Source organism: Microtus ochrogaster, chromosome 18 (genome assembly GCF_000317375.1).
Source record: "Microtus ochrogaster isolate Prairie Vole_2 chromosome 18, MicOch1.0, whole genome shotgun sequence".
Taxonomy (NCBI): Eukaryota; Metazoa; Chordata; class Mammalia; order Rodentia; family Cricetidae; genus Microtus; species Microtus ochrogaster.
In genome coordinates, this window is record NC_022020.1 from 11,218,546 (window position 1) to 11,237,899 (window position 19,354).

Consider the following 19,354-nt stretch of genomic DNA (forward strand, 5'->3'; position numbering starts at 1 on the left):
GTGTTCCAAGAATCAAACTCAGAACGCTGGTCTTGCACCAAGCACCTGCACTGCTGAAGCATCTTGCTGGCCCCTGGCCTGATACCTTTTAAAATGGTCAAATTCTATCAAATTAGAGTCTTTAGAGTTTTATTTATTTTCTGTGTGAGCGCTGTGTCTTCATGTGTGTAAGTACACTACATACATACAGAGCTCAGAGGCCGGAAGAGGGCGTTGGGTCCTCTGGGTCTGGAATTACAGACAATTATGAGGCACCATACAGTGCTCTGAGACCCAAATCCAGGTCCTCTGCAAGAGCAGCAAATGTTCTTAACCACAGAGCCATTTCTCCAGTTCCCAATTTAAAAGTAGAAATGAGCCAGCTGTGTGTAAGCCTCCCACTCACGACTTCTTCCCCAGGGCTACCACGAAGCTCAGCTGCTTTGGAGCACTCTTTAACCATGTGCCTATGACGAAAGACATCGTCCCAGCTCAATTCATCCTAACATTTCAGAAGTATGCCCTTACGACATTTAGCTTCTTTGCTTCAAAACCCACTGATAATTGGTTTGATAATTAATATGCAGGAATTTGGGGTGCCAGGGTGTCATGGTAAGATGAGAAATGCATGTAAGAAAAGAAACCAGTTATGTATAACCTCTTAGTGCCAGGCAGTGTGCTAGACACAAGAAGTCTATAGCAAAGACAGACATTCCCTGCCCATGTGATGCCTACAGTCTCGTAAATGGTACAGTGAAATGACGAACTTCCCCCTGGGTGGGAAGAGAACAGCGATTAGCACAGGACAGAAGGAGCAATCAGCCCAGCTCTGATTGTTTCAGCCAAGATATGAGAAATTGATCTGAAATTTATAATATGAAATATTATAAATTGATGTGCTGGCAGAAAGAGGGAGAGCATTCTAGGTTGAGAGGACTAAGCACAAACCCAAAGACCTGTTCTTTGGAGGAGCTAGAGGAGTCCACTTTTGTAGGTGGAGCCTGCTTGTTCAATTCCCAACTGCTCAGACCCAGATAATCACACAAAAACTATATTAATTATAACACTGTTTGGGCAATAGCTTAGGCATATTCTTAGCTACCTCCTACATCTTAAATTAACCCATTTTTACTAATCTGTGTATCTACTAAGGCTGTGGTTTACCAGATAAAGTTTTGGGCATCTTTCTCCTTCAAAAGCTACAAGGTATCTCCCTGACTCCACCTACTCTCTCTAGCTCTGTTCAGATTTCCCTCCTGTCTTTATTCTGCTAAGCCATTGGCCAAAGCAGCTTCTTTATTAACCGATGGTAATAAAACGTACTGACAACATACAGAGGACTCTCTCTAGCTCTGTTCAGATTTCCCTCCTGTCTTTATTCTGCTAAGCCATTGGCCAAAGCAGCTTCTTTATTAACCGATGGTAATAAAACGTACTGACAACATACAGAGGGAAATCCCACATCACATGTTGCCTTAACACAGACTGTAAGGCTGAAGGGTGTCTAGGATGTAGGTCTTCAGCCTCCAAGCTTAGGGAAGAGGCCGGAAAAGTTCCTTGCCGAGTGGGTGTTCTGGGAGAACATTACTTAGCTTCACGGTGCTGTGAGCAACATGCCCACAGAAGCAATCCAAAGAAGGAATGATTTATTGTAGCTTTTTGTCTTTAGTGAGTTCTGCCTGTAACCCAATTTTTCCGAACAAACAGGATGTAAGGACAGTCATAGGTGCCTCACTAGAAGACACCGCATAGGACTAGAAGCTGGGACGGAGTAGGTGGCAGCAGCTGAGAGGGTACAGGCCGTGGGATCACAGGAGTAAGAAGGCTGGGAGGTTAGTGGTGGCCAGGCTGGGTATCTCTGACCTGGGCACCCCACTGTTTGTCTCTCCCTAATCAATTTCCTCAGCATCCTAGCTTAACATAGCTCCAATGCATCCTGAAAACTCAGCCTTCCAGATACTCACCTGTAAGCCTTAGTCCTCCTGTGCCTCCTTCCCCACACCAAGGGCATTACCAAGGATGAACCCCCACCCACCTGTCTCATTTTTATTACTCTAGGACTGCTTCCATTCCTCCTGGCTTATGCCTTTCATCTTCAAACTGTCACCTGCCTTTTTCTTCACACTGTAATAGCAGAGAATCCTTCAGAAGCCCAGGGGCAAAGTCCCCATTCGAAACTGGCCGTGACTCATTCCTCATGGTCAGAGAAAGTCCTTCACACTTTTGTCTGATTTCGCCTTGTCACCACCATCTTACAGTGGGTGCTGGAGGCAGCACTTCTTCTGCATGACTTCAAATCTCTGTCTTTTGATTTGTCTTCTATCTACACAGACCAATTCTGTGCCCTCTCCAAAGCCACGCCCATTGCCACCTCCTCCCTGCCAGCAGGAAGTACCTTCTGCCTCCCACAGAACCTTGTTTGCAGATGGTTGTCACACAGTTAAGACTGTCTCCCTCAGCAGCTTTTAGTCCCAGAAGTTGTAATTAGCCTTGGCCAATCATGGTAGAAAACTATTAAATAAAAAGCTCAAGGTATAAAGAATGCATACAATTTAAATAACTTTTACTTTTGTACAGGATTGAAATCATTTTTACAGTTGTTGTTCATCTCTTACTATGCCCAACTTACAACTTTCTGTTGATATGATTATGTCCGAAATAATCTCATAGACACAGACGTCAGGATTATCTGGTCTGGAGTCTCGGGCCTCCGTGGGGTCTGTGGACCCTTCCGTCTTGGGAAGAATAATGACTTGCTTATTCTCTCCTAACTAAAAACTCTTAGAGTCATTAGATGGTGTCCTTGTTGCATATGCCTGGAAACTCACTAATTTTCTTAGGCACAGAAACGATCCTTCAAAATGAGCTTGTTTCTCCCTGTGCTTGAGAAGCTAGCAAAGCAATTTGAATTTCACTGAAGAATTTGCAAATAAAATTGGAGATCATTGTCTTAAGCAAAATAGGCCAACTTCAGACAAAATGGCATGCTTCCTCCCACACGTAGAATCTCCATTTAAATGATATTTTTGTGGAGCACAAAAGTTTTGTTTTGTTTTCCTTTTTTATTGTTTTTATTGAACTATATTTTTTTCCACCTCCTTTTCTGCCCTCTCCTGTGGTCCCCATGCTCCCGATTTTCTCGGGAGCTCTTGTCTTTTTCCACTTCCCATGCAGATTAGATCCTTGTATGTCTCTCTTAGGGTCCTCATTGTTGTCTAGGTTCTCTGGGATCGTGAATTGTAGGCTGGTTTTCTTTGCTTTATGTCTAAAAACCACTTATGCGTGAGTACATGTGATAATTGTGTTTCTGGGTCTGAGTTACCTCCCTCAGTATGCTGTTTTCTAGATGCTTCCATTTGCCCGTAAATTTCAAGATGTCGGGGGTTTTTTTTTGTTTTTTGTTTTTTTTTTTTTCTGCTGTGTAGGAATGAAGAAGCCTAAACAAAATGGGAAGGGAAACAATTATGGGATGTATGTCATAAAAGCAAAAGTTAGGGCTGTTTGGAGAGAAGGGGAACGGCAAACAAGGGGTTGGGACTGTGGAGGAAGAAGGTAGACCAGAGTGCAATCGTGTACACGTAAAATGTCACCTGAGATCCGTTACTCTGCATACTAACTGGGGGGAGGGGGCATAAATATCGAGTGCCTAGATAGACTGAATAGGAAATACTTGACTCCCACACACTTCACACTCACAAATTGTGCCTGTGCAAAACAGTCTTCTGGGTGCACTCACACTCTCCTCTGATTATGAAGCTTATAGTGGGGAAGAGGAGCTTGGGCAAGAGAGCTTGCTGTGTGTATAGCACCCTCACACGCCAGTGCACGGAGCCTCGATGAAATGTAAAGCAAAATGTACCTAATTCCATGGCTAGACTCCTGCAAACGTGTTCGTGCAGCTCTCCAAGCCCGTCCATATGCCAGTCCACTTTTCTGGAGACAATTGTTGGGTCAGTTTCCCGTGGTTCCTGGAGTTGGCCTTCCTGGCAGACCAGTGCCACCTAGTGGTAGGAAGAAGGCTGCATTCTTAAACCTCAGTGATGAGGAAGACCAGTTTCCCTAGTTTTATTTTTTTAAAGTAATTTTCAGAGATAACTATCTACAGAAAACAAGAGAGAGAGACAGAGATGGAGAGAAACCTCCCACAGTTTTTATTTGTCCAATAAAATGAGCACACTGCACACTTTAACTTCTGTTTTGCCTGATTACAAAGGCATTTGTGGCTGTTAGAGAAATGTGGCGATAAAATGGTAATATTTTTAATGACAAATGTCCAGGATTGGTGAAACTTGTAAACTTGAAGGAGAGATAGAAACCAGAAAAAAAAAAACACCTTTGAAAGTGATCTTGGGACTGAAGAGATGGCTCAGCAGTTGAGAGCGTTTACTCTTCCTAAAGGGGATCAGTTAGGTTTCCACATGGGACAACTCTCAACTGTTGGGGACCTTCTGGCCTCCATGGGCACTGGCACACATATCACACACGCGCACACACATACACACGCGCGCATGCGCACACGCACGCGCGCGCACACACACACGCATACACACACGCACACACACATACACACACACACGCACGTTCTAAAGCAATCCTACGGCACATATATCACACACACGCACGCACGCGCACACGCGCACACACATACGCGCGCACACACACGCACACACATACACACGCACGTGCGCACACACACATACACACGCACACGCGCACACACACAGGCACACGCGCACGCACGTTCTAAAGCAACCCTACGGCACATAACTGGCCCTTACAAGATGAAGTCTTCTTGTCTTGAATTTCACCATTTAGAAGTCATGTCTGTACACAGCTCTAGGCATCAAAGCGTTCATTATCTGGTTTATAAATTGCCCCGGCTCAGGCTGTTATCTTTTCTCCTTGCTAGCCTGTGATTTTTTAGGCAGTGGTTTTTAAAACTGGCCTTCAAGGCCATGAAGCAACAGTGTTACCTGGAAAGTGAAGAGAAATGCATGCCCGGGACCAAGCCCAGATTATGAACAGGAAGTGTCCAGGGTGGGCGGAGCCGTCTTCATTGTAATCAGGATGCCACCCAAGTGTGAAAAACACTTCACCTCTCTGTATGGTGAAAATGGGAGTAGAAAACATTAAACATTAGAAAAGCTTACTTTTGCTAATCATTGGGGTGTCTTTAGAGAAGAATTTAGGAATCCACAATGAATGAAAATTTATTTTGACTTTTTTGAGGTTTCTGTCAGTTTGTCTAGGAACTAACCATAATGACACAGAACTTCACTGGATATAAAAATTCCTTACAGAATAGAATGGGGTAGCACAGTATGGCTCAATTCGTGTTTCAGAATTCTGAGTCAGTAAAATGGCACTGAGTAGATGCCTTCCTGTTGGAGCCAACTTCAATAGGTGACTCATCTGAAGTCATAGTCATTACATCGAGATTAGCCTGGTGTCTGAAGAGCAGACAGGAGATTATGGCAATCATACACTTTGCTAGTCACCTGGTAAGTATTCATCAGGTCCAAATGCAGAGCTCATAAATTAGAAAATAGAGTTCAGAGTCCTCTTTCCTCTGCTGTTGAAGAGTTTTCAAAGTTAGCATCTGAGAAATACAACAGTTACACCCTTACACCGACTGTTGAGGGACGCTGTCTGGCTCATTCACAAGTGGAAGGTTTAAATTGGATTATTTATTCGTTTATGAGTTCATTTATTTACTGACTGACTTACTGACACAGGGTCTCACTGTATGTCCTTGGCTGGCCTGGAACTCACTATGTAGACGAAGCTGTGGTGTCAGGCACAGAGATCCATCCACCTGCCTTAGCCTCCAGAGCTCTGGAATGAAAGGAGTGCTCCATTCTACCTAATGGGATTTTTATTTATTTATTGTGATTATTATTAGGGGGAGGACACAAGCAATGGCACACGTAGGAGTCAGCAAACAGTTTTATGGAGTGGGTTCTCTCCTTCCACCTTTACATGGGTCCCAGGGATTGAGTCCAATCAGCAGGCTCATGCAGCAAATGCCTTTACCCACTCCCACACCACTGTCCCCAAAGTTGGGGTTTTTTTTAACTAAGTTTTAACATTTACCTATAAAATGAGAACTACAAAAACTAACCCCACTTCATAAAAAAAATAAGAAGAAAGGCTGGTCTTTTAAATTTCAGAATAAATCTGGTCCACATCAGATTTATCAGAAGAGTGCTACTAAATCATGTCACTCTTGGCAGCACCAAGTCCCGACCTCTGTCAGCCTTGTAAGGTCCTATGGCCGCAGAAGCCCTGTCAAAACCTTCGAAGCTACCCAGGGCCAGATCTCCAGCTCTGCTGATACAGACATGAAGTAATAAACAAGTGGCCTTCAGTACCCTCAGTTTATCTTATCTTGTTTACTTTTTTCATCCAAAGTTGAACTCATTTTATGAATGGACTTGAGCAGAACCAAGCATCCTTAGTCTAATGCCTTCTATATAGCTCAAAAGGGAAACAAAGAATTTTGGAATATTCTTCATGGTTAGACAGGTGGGTGAAAGTGTTCTAGAATGGTCTTGAAAGTTAATAGGAGTTTCTCTTGCCGTTGCTAACACACACACAGACACACACACACACACACACACACACACACACACACACTGTAACTTAGGGTTTACTCTGACTCTCCGGTTGAGAGTACAGCCATCACAGCAGGGAAGTCCTGTTGGGCAGGAGCCTGAGGCCGCTGGTGGCCTCATTGCATTTGCTGGCAGAGAGATGAACACTGGCGCTCACTACCATTCTCCTGTTATTCAGTCTGGGACCCCACCATATGATGCTGCCATTCAAATGAGGGTAGATTATCCCTGATCACCAGAAACTCATAGACGTCCCCAGAGATTTGTCTCTGAAGTGGTGATAGATCCTGTCAAGTTGACAACATTAACCAATGCAGAGAGGGTCTGAATTTAAAGAACAACCAGCCATGCTAAGCCAACCCCGTACAGAACCCAAACCTGAGCACTGTTCGCCCTCTCAGACATCCCTGCTAGCATGGAAATATCACACTACCGCCGTGCCTTCAAGTTGAAACAGAATTTGAAATTACTTCCTGCACCTCTATATTCAGTAGAAGATACTAGTTTGAGATATTGAAGCTTGAGGGTCACCCCACCATGGAACCACAGGTCCACAGAAGGAAGTTCAAGGTCACCTGCTGTGGAGGAAGATTTCACAGGGCTTGTCAGCCAGACGGAGCTGTCAGCCAGCAACACCCAGTCCTCCAGAGTGCACTGCTGGTGTTTGTCAGAGAAGCCTCAGAGCAGGAAGCCCTTTCTAAAGCTGCTGCACATTTTTCAGTGCTATTTGGCCTTCCTTACTACTAAAGTTTTGTTTTAACTGGTTGGTTTCAGTTATTGCCTGTTATCAGGAAGGCCAAGTTTTATGTGAGGCACCGGATCTAACAGTAGACACATTTAAGCTTTTGTGGCATGAGGGAGCTTTTGAAGGATTTCTCTGGTTCATCTAAAAACATTGTTTGATCAACAGGACTTGTGGATTCCACACTAATCCGTGCCCTCCTCGAACCTATACAGCCATTCTTAACCCCACATCTACTCCTATCATTACAGTTTATTCCTTATGTATTACTGTTTGTTACTCATTACCCCCTTTTCCAACTAGAATATAAGATCTATGAGAAATGAAGCCTTCTCTGTTTTATCCCTATGAAATCCCCCTAACGATGGACTGGCTCAAATATGACAGTACTCAATAAAAAGTGTTTAATTAAAAAAAAATTGTTTGAGCTAAGTACACAGAAGCTTACTTTTCTCATCCAGGCGTTGCACGTGACATTTACCTGTCATCAAGTTCCCTAGGAGGAAATGAGTCATGACTGCTCTCCCATGAGATGCCTGTTCCCATACTTGAGGAATGTCTTTGCTACCTTCTAATCTGTGTTTCTAAGCAAACACCTAGGAAACCGGTCTCAATAAATCACTGAAGATTCTCACATGATCGGTTTACTTTTTAGTAGACAGTAATAAATCACTTCCTTTTATCGAGGAAAATGCTATTTGGTTACAATGATAATACTAAAGTAACACATGAGTGTACTTTTTTGCTAGGGCCAGTAAGATTTTAGACAAGAATGAAATGGGAAACTGAAGACATGACTCAACAGGTTAAGAGTCCTTGCTGCTCCTGCAGAGAACCTGAGTTCCGTTCCCAGCACCACCTGTAACTCCAACTCCAAGGGACTCTGACATTTTCTTCTGGCCTCCAGGCACACCCCCCTAACACACATGCTCCCCCCACACACACACTAAAATGAAAGAAAGAAAGAAAGAAAGAAAGAAAGAAAGAAAGAAAGAAAGAAAGGAAGGAAGGAAGGAAGGAAGGAAGGAAGGACAAAAATGTTTCCTATTTTTAATGGCATACGAAGTCATAACCTACCTCAACATAGCCACCATGTCATTGAAAATAGAAAAGTTTGGGGAGCACACCTCAGTTAGACATTTCTAGCCACTGCTCACTAGATAAAGTAATTTATATCTGGCTATAACATAGAAGGTGGGTAATTGACTAAGGCTGCTGTATTAGTTAATTTTCTATATGCAAAGACATCATGACCAAGGCAACTTACAGAAGGAAATCCCTTGGGGCTAGATGGCAGAGTGGGGGCAGGTGGCAGGTGACTAGAGCAACAACTCATAGCTTTTATCTCAAACCTCAGAGAGCTAACTCAAAATGGCACGTGTCTTTTGAAACCCCAAACCCTGCCCTACAGCAATACACTTCCACCAAGGCCACACCTCCTAATCCTGCCCACCAGCCACCAGCCAGGGACCAGTTGTTCAAATGCTGGAGACTTTGGCAGACACCTCCCTGGCGCCTCTCTGCCCGGAGGCTCGCCTTAGAGCCTTTTAGATGAAGCAAGGAAAGAGAGGGTTAAGTGTCAACACAAAGCACGGGCTCCACAGGAAACCACGTGAGTATGAAGGCTGTCCCAGAGCGCACATTTTCAGAGAAAGCCTTGATTCCCACTTTGCATGGGCTTCGTGGATCTGTGTTTCCTAAGACACATGGAGAAAGGCAATCATGGCTGCAGAAATCCAAGCTGAAGACACATTACAGTTACTTCATACACACAGTGGAAAAGCAAAGGCGATGGAGGCAAGCTATTCCTAGTTCAGACGTAGAAGGGTTCAAGCCTAAGAATTCAGTGTTAGCAGAAGCAAAGGCAAGTCTTCTGGGATAAGAAAGTCCCAGATGGGTTTGGTTAGCCATTGCAGACAGAACAAACACGTTTAATTAGCCTCAGAAAATGGTGGACGCTTAGCCAAATGGCCGCGATTCCTGAAATGGCGAATGTGAGCGAGCTGAGTTGAAAGGAAAGTATACAGTTGGTGGCTAAATGTGGCAAGTCCTCGGGTCGTCTCTCCGCCTGGGGACGAGGAGGGGGTGACTGAAGGTGTGTGCTCTCAGATTGCACGTGGCCTCACTGAACAGTGTGTCCGTCCGGAAGTCAGTGTGACTCCCTGGTTTTGAAGTTTGAGATGCCAGTGGTTAATACAGCGAGCGGGGACGAGAGCACAGCGGGGACGAGACCACAGCGGCGGCTGTAATTTGCAGTCTAACTGGAGTGCTTTTGCAGATGGGAACAGTGCTAATAGAGGGACTTCCTAGCAGCAGGTGTCCAGCAGCTGAGCCACTCCGAGCAAATGAAAGTGAGGTCGCATAGAAAGAGTCCCCACTTCCACGGAGAAGCAAAGGATGGGCCATTAAAGGTCTATACACCATAAGCTCGTCTAGCAGTATGGCCAGAGCAGAGAGAAGCTAGAACAGTAATGGCTTACCAGAGTTGGAGAGAATGAGAGGCACGAATAGCAGAGGGTTAAGGAAACAAGTCTCCCTGGCTGCCATTGGTGACATTGTGAGGACAGCTGGCTGGTCTCCAGTGATTAAAATGACCTCATTCTGTACTGTGCTAACAGTAGCTACTGGGGCTGTTGTGACCACTGAGCAACTAAATTTCTGACGCCAAATGTTTTCATTTTCATATAAATGTGAGAGGCAGTGCTCATTGGATGAAGCTCAAGAGGAAAATGAGGCCAACAGAAGACTGACGGACTGTGAAGAAATTGCGCCAAAATCAGAAGTAGGAAGGGAGCTAGGGGGCAGGGAGACGAAGACTGGCCGCACTATACCCTGCTCTGTGTTGTGGTGACAGCCACATTGTAACGGTGCCTGCAAAGGACCGAGTAAAGGGGAGCTGAAGATGAACTAGAGGTCAGATTGCAGGGCACACAGGGGTGTACATGTGCGTGCAGCCATGGGAGTGTTGGGGATCCCCTGGGAGACTCATCGCTGACCCACAGCCCTGAGGAAAAGTAAGCATGCCCCAGAACGCATGAGATAAAAACCATAGGGTGAGGAGAAAACAGTTGAGATGGTCTGAGGCTTCGTGAAGCAAATAATTTTTTTTGTTTTTAATTTTTGTTTATTTATGCATGTGAGTATAAGAAGACAACTTTTGAGAGTTAATTCTCCCCTCACTGAGGTGGTTTCTGCTTCTGCCGTGACAGACCAGCACCCAGGTTCTGGATGATCCTCCTTGCCTCTGTAGGAGTTGTAGCTGGCATTACAGATGTGTGCCACTGCAGAGCTGGGCAGTCAGGCTGGCACAGCTGACGCCTTTACCCTTGAGCCACATTCCCAGACCTATTTTGTTCACTGAAATAAAGAGAGAGAGAGAGAAAGAGAGAGAGAGAGAGAGGGAGAGGGAGAGAGAGAAGGAGAGGGAGAGGGAGAGAGGGAGAGAGAGGAGGGAGAGAAGCTAGTTGTTCTCAGGGCCAGCAAGATGGCTCAACAAGTAAAGGCACTTGCTGCCAATCCTGAGGACCTGAAATCAACCCCCAGAGTCTGGGAAGATGGAGCCTCTTAGATTATTCTCTGATCTCAGCATGCACCCTGTGGCACATGTATACCTTCCCATACGTGCATATACATGGACATATAAATACATACACATATGTGTATGCATAATATATATGTCTATATGGTGTATATACTATATAGGGATGTGTGTGTGTGTGTCTTCTCTGAAGGAGACTCTGTGGACCAAGGAAAAAAGAAATTCCGCTCTCTAAGTCTGTTTTTTTTTTGTAAGGGAGAACATTATAATTTGTTTCTTTTTCCAAATGATGTTAATGATAGTTAGTCATATTTTTCATGTCTGTAATTTTATTTTACAGGTCTGCTTGGATTTTGGAAATGGACTTCACTTCGAGGTGAGGAACTATGGGAGATTAATCTCATTTTGGGGACCCAGTGCCTTGGTTTTTCTGGTGAACAAGTTGGCTATGCCTTACTAGATTAGAGATTTACGCTGCTTTGACCTGGACCATCTCACTCAGACAAACACAGATGAAACCACATCAAAGAATACTCAGCCTACAAAAAAAAAAAAAAAAAAAAGACCTTGCCAGGCATAGAGGAGCACACGTTTATGGTCCTAGCACTCATGAGGCAGAGGCAGATGGGTCTTTCCATCCAACTGGAGGCCAGCCTGATCTACATAGTGAGATGAAAGGCCAGCCTGGTCTACAGAGTGAAAGTCCTTTACCCATGGCTGTAAACTGTGTGGCCAGGGAGATCATGGCAGATTTTCCTTGAGACATTAACATGGAATGAGTAAAGAATGGGATTTCTACAGTTTTATATTGTAAACTTTAATGTCCTCACCTGCTCTTAGAGAGAGAACATGAAGTTGGGTTGGGAAGATCTGGGAGGAGAGAAGGGAGAGGAAAACATGATCAAAATATATTGCATGAAGGTTTTTATTGAAAAATATTTCAAGCTGTAATTCACATTTTATTAAGAAAAAAGTTTCAAATACAAACAAAGGAAAATGAGTGGCAGTGTAAACATTGCGAAATAAAACACATGGTTATTTAGAATAACAAAATGGATAGATGAGATGAACCTGGTGCGGAATTACTCTGATCTTAAGACACTAAGTCAGCTGCAGTGAAATTTTCCTTGGATAAAAAATATTTACAGGTCAACAAGATGGCCCAGCAGGTAAGGTCGCCTGCGGTCAAGCCTTAGGACCTGAGTTCGGTTTCCAAGAACATGGAGGAAGGAGAGAAATGACTACTAAAGCGGTCCCCAGACCTCCATGCACACCCCCGGGACACACACACACACACACACACACACACACACACACACACACACATGCGCATAAATAAATGTTTAAAATATGTATGCAATCTCTATAAAACCTAATTGAAAATACTCTAAATAATTTTCCCATGTCAAGTTTTAAAAATAAGAAAAGGGCAAACTTAATTATTTACTAATTGGTAGAGCTGGGCTAGGCCCATAGCCTAGGCTAGCCTCAAACTTAGAATCCTGCCTATACTTCTCAGGTGCTAGGATTACACGTGCACAACCATGCCTGCTGGGGTCAAATTTGTATCAGCCCATGTCTGAGGAGAAAGTCCTAAAACACAGAGTCATGTGTTTTCAACCCAAAAGTCATCACAGAAAGTTAAACTCAGTTGTCAGTCGGAAAGAAAGCCCTTGACAAAGTATTCTTTCTAATCTGTAAGGGACTAGCTTGGTTGTTGGGCTTCTGTGGACATTGCCTTGGGAACCTCTTCTTACTATGGAAAGCAAACCCTGCCACTTTAACACCTTAGAGGCCCTCTCATGTGACTGTAGAGTTTGTTAGAATGTATACATTTCCTCTACGTAAGTGCAGCTTGTTAAAAAATGCAAAGCATATCTCAAGTTTTGCACTATTTTGTTTTTTAATCAAATAGGTTTATTTTAACTAAAACATTAAAATGTGCACTATATTTAATTTTAAGGCAGAATGTCTCACTACAGCTTTGGGGATGTAATAATTGAAGGGTAACCTTGTTAACAGGTTTTCAGCACCAGTAAAGAAGACAAACTGGTCCCTAAGCACAGTCACCTGGTGCGGCAGAAGCGGGCGTGGATCACGGCTCCTGTGGCTCTCCGGGAGGGAGAGGACCTTTCCAGAAAAAACCCAATTGCCAAGGTACCAGCCACAGAGGAATATGGCTGTGGGGAGGGTATGCATGTGTGAGTGTGTGTGCATGTGCAAGTTTGTGTGTGAGTGTCTGCATGTGTGAGTGTGTGTGTAAGTGTCTGTGCAGGTGTGTGTGTGTGCATGTGAGTGTGTGAGTATCTGCATGTGCAAGTGTGTGTGTGAGAGTGTCTGTGCAAGTGTGTGTGTGTGCATGTGTGAGTGTCTGCATGTGCAAGTGTGTGTGTGTGTGTGCATGTGAGTGTGTGAGTATCTGCATGTGCAAGTGTGTGTGTGAGAGTGTCTGTGCATGTGCAAGTGTGTGTGTACATGTGAGTGTCTGCACGTGTGAGTATGTAAGTGTCTGTGCATGTGAGTGTGTGTGTATCTGCCTGTGCAAGTGTGAATGTATATTTGAGTGTCTGCATGTGCAAGTGTGTGTGTGAGAGTGTCTGTGCATGTGCAAGTTTGTGTGTGAGTGTCTGCATGTGTGAGTGTGTGTGTAAGTGTCTGTGCATGTGCAAGTGCGTGTGAGTGTGTGTGTGAGTGCCTACATGTGCCAATGTATATATGTCAGTGTATATGTGTGCATGTAAGTGTGTGTGAGTGTGTGTGTGTGGTTAATAAGACTGTGGTGAATGGAAATTACTCTGTCCACTTTCTGACATAAGGAAATTAGGTGCTGTGCTTACCAGATGTGTTTAAAAATGACCAGAACTTGCCTTTTAACAGAAAAATGAAGACAAAGCAGCATCAATAACATTGAAATACATGCTTTTAGGATTTGATTCAGCCACAACCTGGGGAATCTGACATTGGGTCACCCTTAGTCTAATACACAACCTCACAATATTCATAGAAGGATAATGTCATTACAAGCAGCAGCTGCAGGAACTGAGATCTGAGAGGAAGAGTGACTAACATGTGTCCTTCTTGGCTTGGGACAGCCGTGTATGCCTGTCTTCTGCAATCCATGATTGACAACTCTCAAAAGCTTTCAAACAAAGGTTATGGCAGTCCTAGTGTTGCCTACTAAATACCAAAGTTGAGTTAGCCGTACAAACCTGGATACACACCCCTCCTGAGGCTCCTTAACGCTGTTCTTATATTCTTCCCATGTCTGTGAATAACACTGTAATTCTGCCTCGGTTTTTGTTTTGTTTTCTTTTAACTGTATTTATTCATTATTTTCACACTGGATTAGTGGAGAAGCTCCACAATCATGTAAGGTCCGAGGACAACTTCTAAGAGTCTGTTCTCTCCCTCTGCCATGTGTGTTCCGGGCACTGAAGGCAAGTCATCAGGCTTGACAGCAAAGCGCCTTTACCCAGCAAGCCATCTTGCTGAACCTCCTTTACCCGCAGTTTGGCACTTCACAGCCTGCTGCCCTCCGCTCCCCTTCTGTCTCTGTCTTCCTACATTGTCCAGAGTGACTACACCATTAGAAATGACACCATCTCCTCCAGCAACCGTGAACAGTCCTGCCTCCTCAGGAAGGGTGGCACCTAGACCCCACTCCTACTCACGATGGAAAGTTAGAGGCCCCTACCTAGGTCTCAAGTTGGAAATCTAGCCGTTTCTATCAATTTTACCCTCAAAACACAACACAAACCATCCATTTCTCAGCCCCATTGCCAGGGTCCCTGTCCCCTCCACCTTCTCCTCAGCCCCCCTGCCAGGGTTCCTGTCTCCTCCTCCTCCTCAGCCCCACTGCCAGGGTTCCTGTCTCCTCCTTCTCCTCAGCCCCCCTGCCAGGGTCCCTGTCTCCTCCTCCTCCTCAGCCCCCCTGCCAGGGTCCCTGTCTCCTCCTCCTCCTCAGCCCCCCTGCCAGGGTCCCTGTCCCCTCCACCTCACACCTGGTCTTCCTGATTTCACTCTTGCCAAATCCTCACCCACATAACACCTGTTGTCTGGAATTAACAAGAGCAAACTTCTGAAGACAAACCAAAGCATGCCCACCATTACTGAGGCCTGAAATCAGCTAAGGGAAGGGCAGAGAGGAAAATGCCCCCTGCCCAGTCTGTGGAGGCTCATGTGCTGATCTGGCCACTGTTTGCTCCAGCCTCTATCCTGGGTCCTTGCTGTTCTCTCTTGCCGGAGTCGGTTCCCCGGGGGATTTTTAATACATAGCATCATCACATCCCTGATCGAGTGTCGCCTCCTCTCCACCTCCCTCTCTTTTCTGTCTGTGCTCTTACCTGTATGAGTTTGGTTCACAGCATATTTGTGCTAGACATTGGCCAGGCTCTGCTTGCTAGTTACCCACCCCCCTCATTAGCACAGAAGCTCCCAAGGACGTAGTCTGTGCCCTGCTTACGACGTGGGTGCTCAGTAGCTTCCACATAAATGCATGCTCGCCTGCATCTGAGTTTGATCTTCAACTTTCCGATCTTATCTGTAAAGGGTTTCTATAAGAGAAATACAGTTATAGAACCAAAGACAACAGTTTCCTTTTTCCAGTACCATGTTGTATTTACTTTTATTTGTTTTTTTAAACATGACCATTTTGTTTTTATTTTATGTGTGTTTTCCACATGAATGTGTGGGTGCCGTGCCCACAGAAGCTAGGAGAAGGTGTTGGATCCCCCGAAACAGGAGTTACAGACAGTTGTAAGCCACCATGTGGATACTGGGACCCCAACCTGGGTCCTCTACGAGAAAAGTCCGTGTTCTTTACCACTGAGCCATCTCTCCAGCCCCACCGAATTGTTTTATAAAAGCCTTCTCAAGTCGAGACTTCCTCTGTGGCTTAACAAAGCCGCGTGTGTACAGCAAGCAGCTGAGTGTGGGACTTTGCTTGCTTTTGGTTTTGTTGCTGTTTTTTGTATCTAAGACCTTCATACTGTCTGTCAATAGGTTTCCATAAAACTGACTCTTATGAGTCTAACAAGTGTTTTCTGTCCTTATTTATTTTAATTACCCAGTTGTTTTAAGTAAAATTTTCACAAAAAGCAAGGGGCTGGAGAGATGGCTCAGTAGGAAGAGCACTCGCTTGAGTTCAGTTCCCAGCACCTCCTGTGCCTCACAACGACCTGGCCACCGTAACTACAGCGCCAGGAGATGTGCTGCCGCCCTCTGGCCTCTGCAGGCCTCTGCATTCACATCCACAAACTCGCCCACCCCCATCTCGCTACATAACTATGCGTAATTAAAAATAAAATTCATCTTAAAATACTTTATATGGAAGGCAAAATATCTCAGGAAATTCTCCATACTTTCCAAACTCCCCACCTAAAAGCAATTCTCCCCACAGCCCCACCCCAGGGTATTTGGGAAACCGTGGGAAGAATGTGTCATTAATCCTAAGGTTTCAGTCCAGAGAGCTGGTTGGGCCGGTAGGGATCTATGTCTTCAGTGATGTGTGATGACAACTACAGACACGGAGAAGCCTAGGGGGAGGAGCACAGGGAAACAGGACTATGAAACGTAGGTAGGAATAAGACCGCTTGTGGGAACAAAGAGGCTGGAGGGCACCCAGCAGGCTAGAAACAGTATTGATCTGCCCACGTGTTTATTCCAAACAGAGGAAGTACTTAGCTATATTTACCCCTGTCTGGGAAGATGCTCTCTTCATACCTTCCAGGCAAATGGGTGGATTTATGAAAGTGATTTTTATTCTGCAGTGTTCTGCCTGTCTGTACCAAATTTAAAATATACTCTCCCTGAGTCAGGCTTAGTGGCACGTGCTTATAACCCCATCTCTGGGGAGATAAATGCAGGAGGATCAGGAGTTCAAAGTCATCTACACAGCTACAAGCAAGCTGGAGGCTAGCCTGGGCTATATGAAATCCTATCTCATAAAACCTACTTCCAGTAAGTGTAGCTCAGTAAGAGCTCTCTGCCGGCATGCATAAGTCACTGGTTTCTATCACAGTACACCAAAGAAAGATGAAAAAACCTGCTTCCCTCCAAGATGTGCTCCAACCATATCTTAATTCCACGACAGTCGTAAACGGTGAGCTTTATCCTGGTTTCCATTTCACAGATAGGAAACTGAAACCCAGGGAGGCCAGGCCACTAGCCAGTGTGCTGAGAGGGGATTAGACCATGGCTCCACGGGACCACTACATGTCTTGGGCCACCTGCCTCCTGTCCATACCATGGCACCTTCAACAGGACATTGTTGTTAAAATGTCTTATAAAGGTTTTAACTTGAGACATTCCCTGTTCTTTTTGCATTAGATACATTCTGACCTTGCAGAAGAAAAAGGAATAAAAATCACCTACAAATACACTGGGAAGGGAATTACAGAGCCACCTTTTGGTATATTTGTCTTCGATAAAAACACAGGAAACCTAAACGTTACCAGCATTCTTGACCGAGAAGAAACACCATATTTTCTGGTAAGAGGGAGCAATTTTACTTTTATTTGTAGCTCTTCTTTTTATTAATGTGTTTATGATTTTTTTATGTTTATACCATAGCAATAGATTAAGTTTAGCTTAAATCTGTTGTTGTTCCTGTCACAATTCAGCTGACAGGTTATGCCCTGGACTCCAGAGGAAACAACCTGGAGAAGCCCTTAGAGCTACGCATCAAAGTTCTTGACATCAATGACAATGAGCCAGTGTTCCAACAGGATGTCTTTGTTGGGTCTATTGAAGAACTGAGTGCTGCCCGTAAGGACATTGCTTCTTTTCTTTTAATTCTGTGTGTTTGCGTGTGAGGGCTTGACTGTATGTGCATCACCTGTGGGCAGGTGCCTCTGGGAGGCCAGAAGGGGGTGCCAGTTCCTCTGGAACTGGAGTTACAGGCAGTGGTAAACCACATGATGTGGGTGCTAAGAACTGAACCTGAGTTCTCTGCAAGAGCAGCCAGTGCTCTTACCCACTAAGCCATCTCTCCAGACCCAAAACCCAAATATGTTTCCTTTCTTTTTGTTTGTTTGGTTGGTTGGTTTTTGTTGTTGAAATGTAAAACCAAGGTTATTTATCCCCCATATATAAAAACATAAAATCCTATCTTTTAGTAAAAGTTGAGTATTACTCAGGAAGGATGATAATAAATCCATCACTCCAGGTTTGGACCTCTTGTTATTTTAAATTTAAAGAACCTTAAGAATCATGACCTTTCTGAAAAAGATGATAGATTAGATTAATGTAGCAGGTAAGGTCTCCACAGCAACAGTTCAAACCCGTGCCTGTAAGGGGAAGTCAGCTATAGACACTGTAAAATGGGCAGGGTTGTGTTTTAGTCAAACTTTGTGAGCAAAAATGAGCAGCCTCCTGGCTTGGGGCTATGTGGGGTGTCATTGACCTCTGACTTGTATTATTTCACTATTAGACCTGCTGATGATATTGTTCAGTGCAGTGCTCTCCCTAAGACCTGAAGGAGAGCGCTCTCTTTGGTCATAATAAAAAGAACAGTTATACTAATCCTATTTTGCTTGCATCTGAATAAGCATCCAGGATCTTGGATAATAAGAAGTAGTCTTGGCTATAAGATTAAAATGTGTGGCCCTCATATAGCAATTTTTCAAAATTTTCCTAGTATTCTGTGTGTATTCATGTGACAAATGCTTGGCGTGAGAGAACAGCCTGTGAGGGTCAGTTCTCTCCTCCCATCTTGTGACCCCAAGTATCTATCTCAGTTTGTCAGGCTTGACAACAAATGCCTTCAGCCCTGAGCCATCTCTCTGTCCCCATCCAGCTAAATTTCCGATAGTGGTATAGTCTCATTCTGATAAGAACCATAGATCCCTGTAAGGAAAGACCAAGAAGATTTGTAAGCACCCTTACTTCAACACCTTTATTCCTCACGCCAGATACACTCGTGATGAAAGTCATAGCCACGGATGCGGATGACCCCACTACCCGCAATGCCGAAATCGCCTACAGAATTGTCTCTCAGGAGCCTGCCAACACTCCCGTGTTCTACCTCAAAAAAGACACAGGCGAGATTTATACAACCAGTTTTACTTTGGACAGAGAGGTAAGTTAATGTTATATACTATCCTTTTTTTTTACACTCTCTTCTGTTTTAGTCTTCCCACTCTTTATTTTTCTAATTTTCACTTGTCCTGCATTCCTCGCCTGTGGAATAACGTGTGGAAAGGATCATCGTGTGGGAATGCGCTGCCCGACATGGTAATCGGTAGCCTTGTGTGGCTATTGTGCTCTTGGAATGTGACCAGGCCAAACCGAGGTGTGTCGTGTTCATGCTGAAATGGGTGAAATAAGCAACAGATTGGAAAACTTAGCATGAAGGCTATAAAATCTCACCACATGGCTCAAACCGTGAGCACTTCTGCACTCCTATCTCTTCAGAAGGCAGAGACAGAAAAAGTTCAAGTCTAGGCTACATAGGGAGCTCTGCCTTGCTCAAGTTCAAGGCTA

The 19,354-nt window shown here is 44.5% G+C and overlaps 1 protein-coding gene across 1 annotated transcript in view; it reads left to right on the forward strand.

Annotated features, from left to right (window-relative positions):
• Dsg2 (desmoglein 2) overlaps positions 1-19,354 on the forward strand; it is a 47,313-nt gene that overhangs the window by 5,266 nt on the left and 22,693 nt on the right. Inside the window, exons 2-6 of the mRNA XM_013349376.2 lie at positions 11,214-11,249; positions 12,896-13,030; positions 17,201-17,362; positions 17,494-17,638; positions 18,784-18,950. Coding sequence (XP_013204830.1) covers positions 11,214-11,249; positions 12,896-13,030; positions 17,201-17,362; positions 17,494-17,638; positions 18,784-18,950 — 645 coding nt within the window. The remainder of the gene's footprint in view (positions 1-11,213; positions 11,250-12,895; positions 13,031-17,200; positions 17,363-17,493; positions 17,639-18,783; positions 18,951-19,354) is intronic.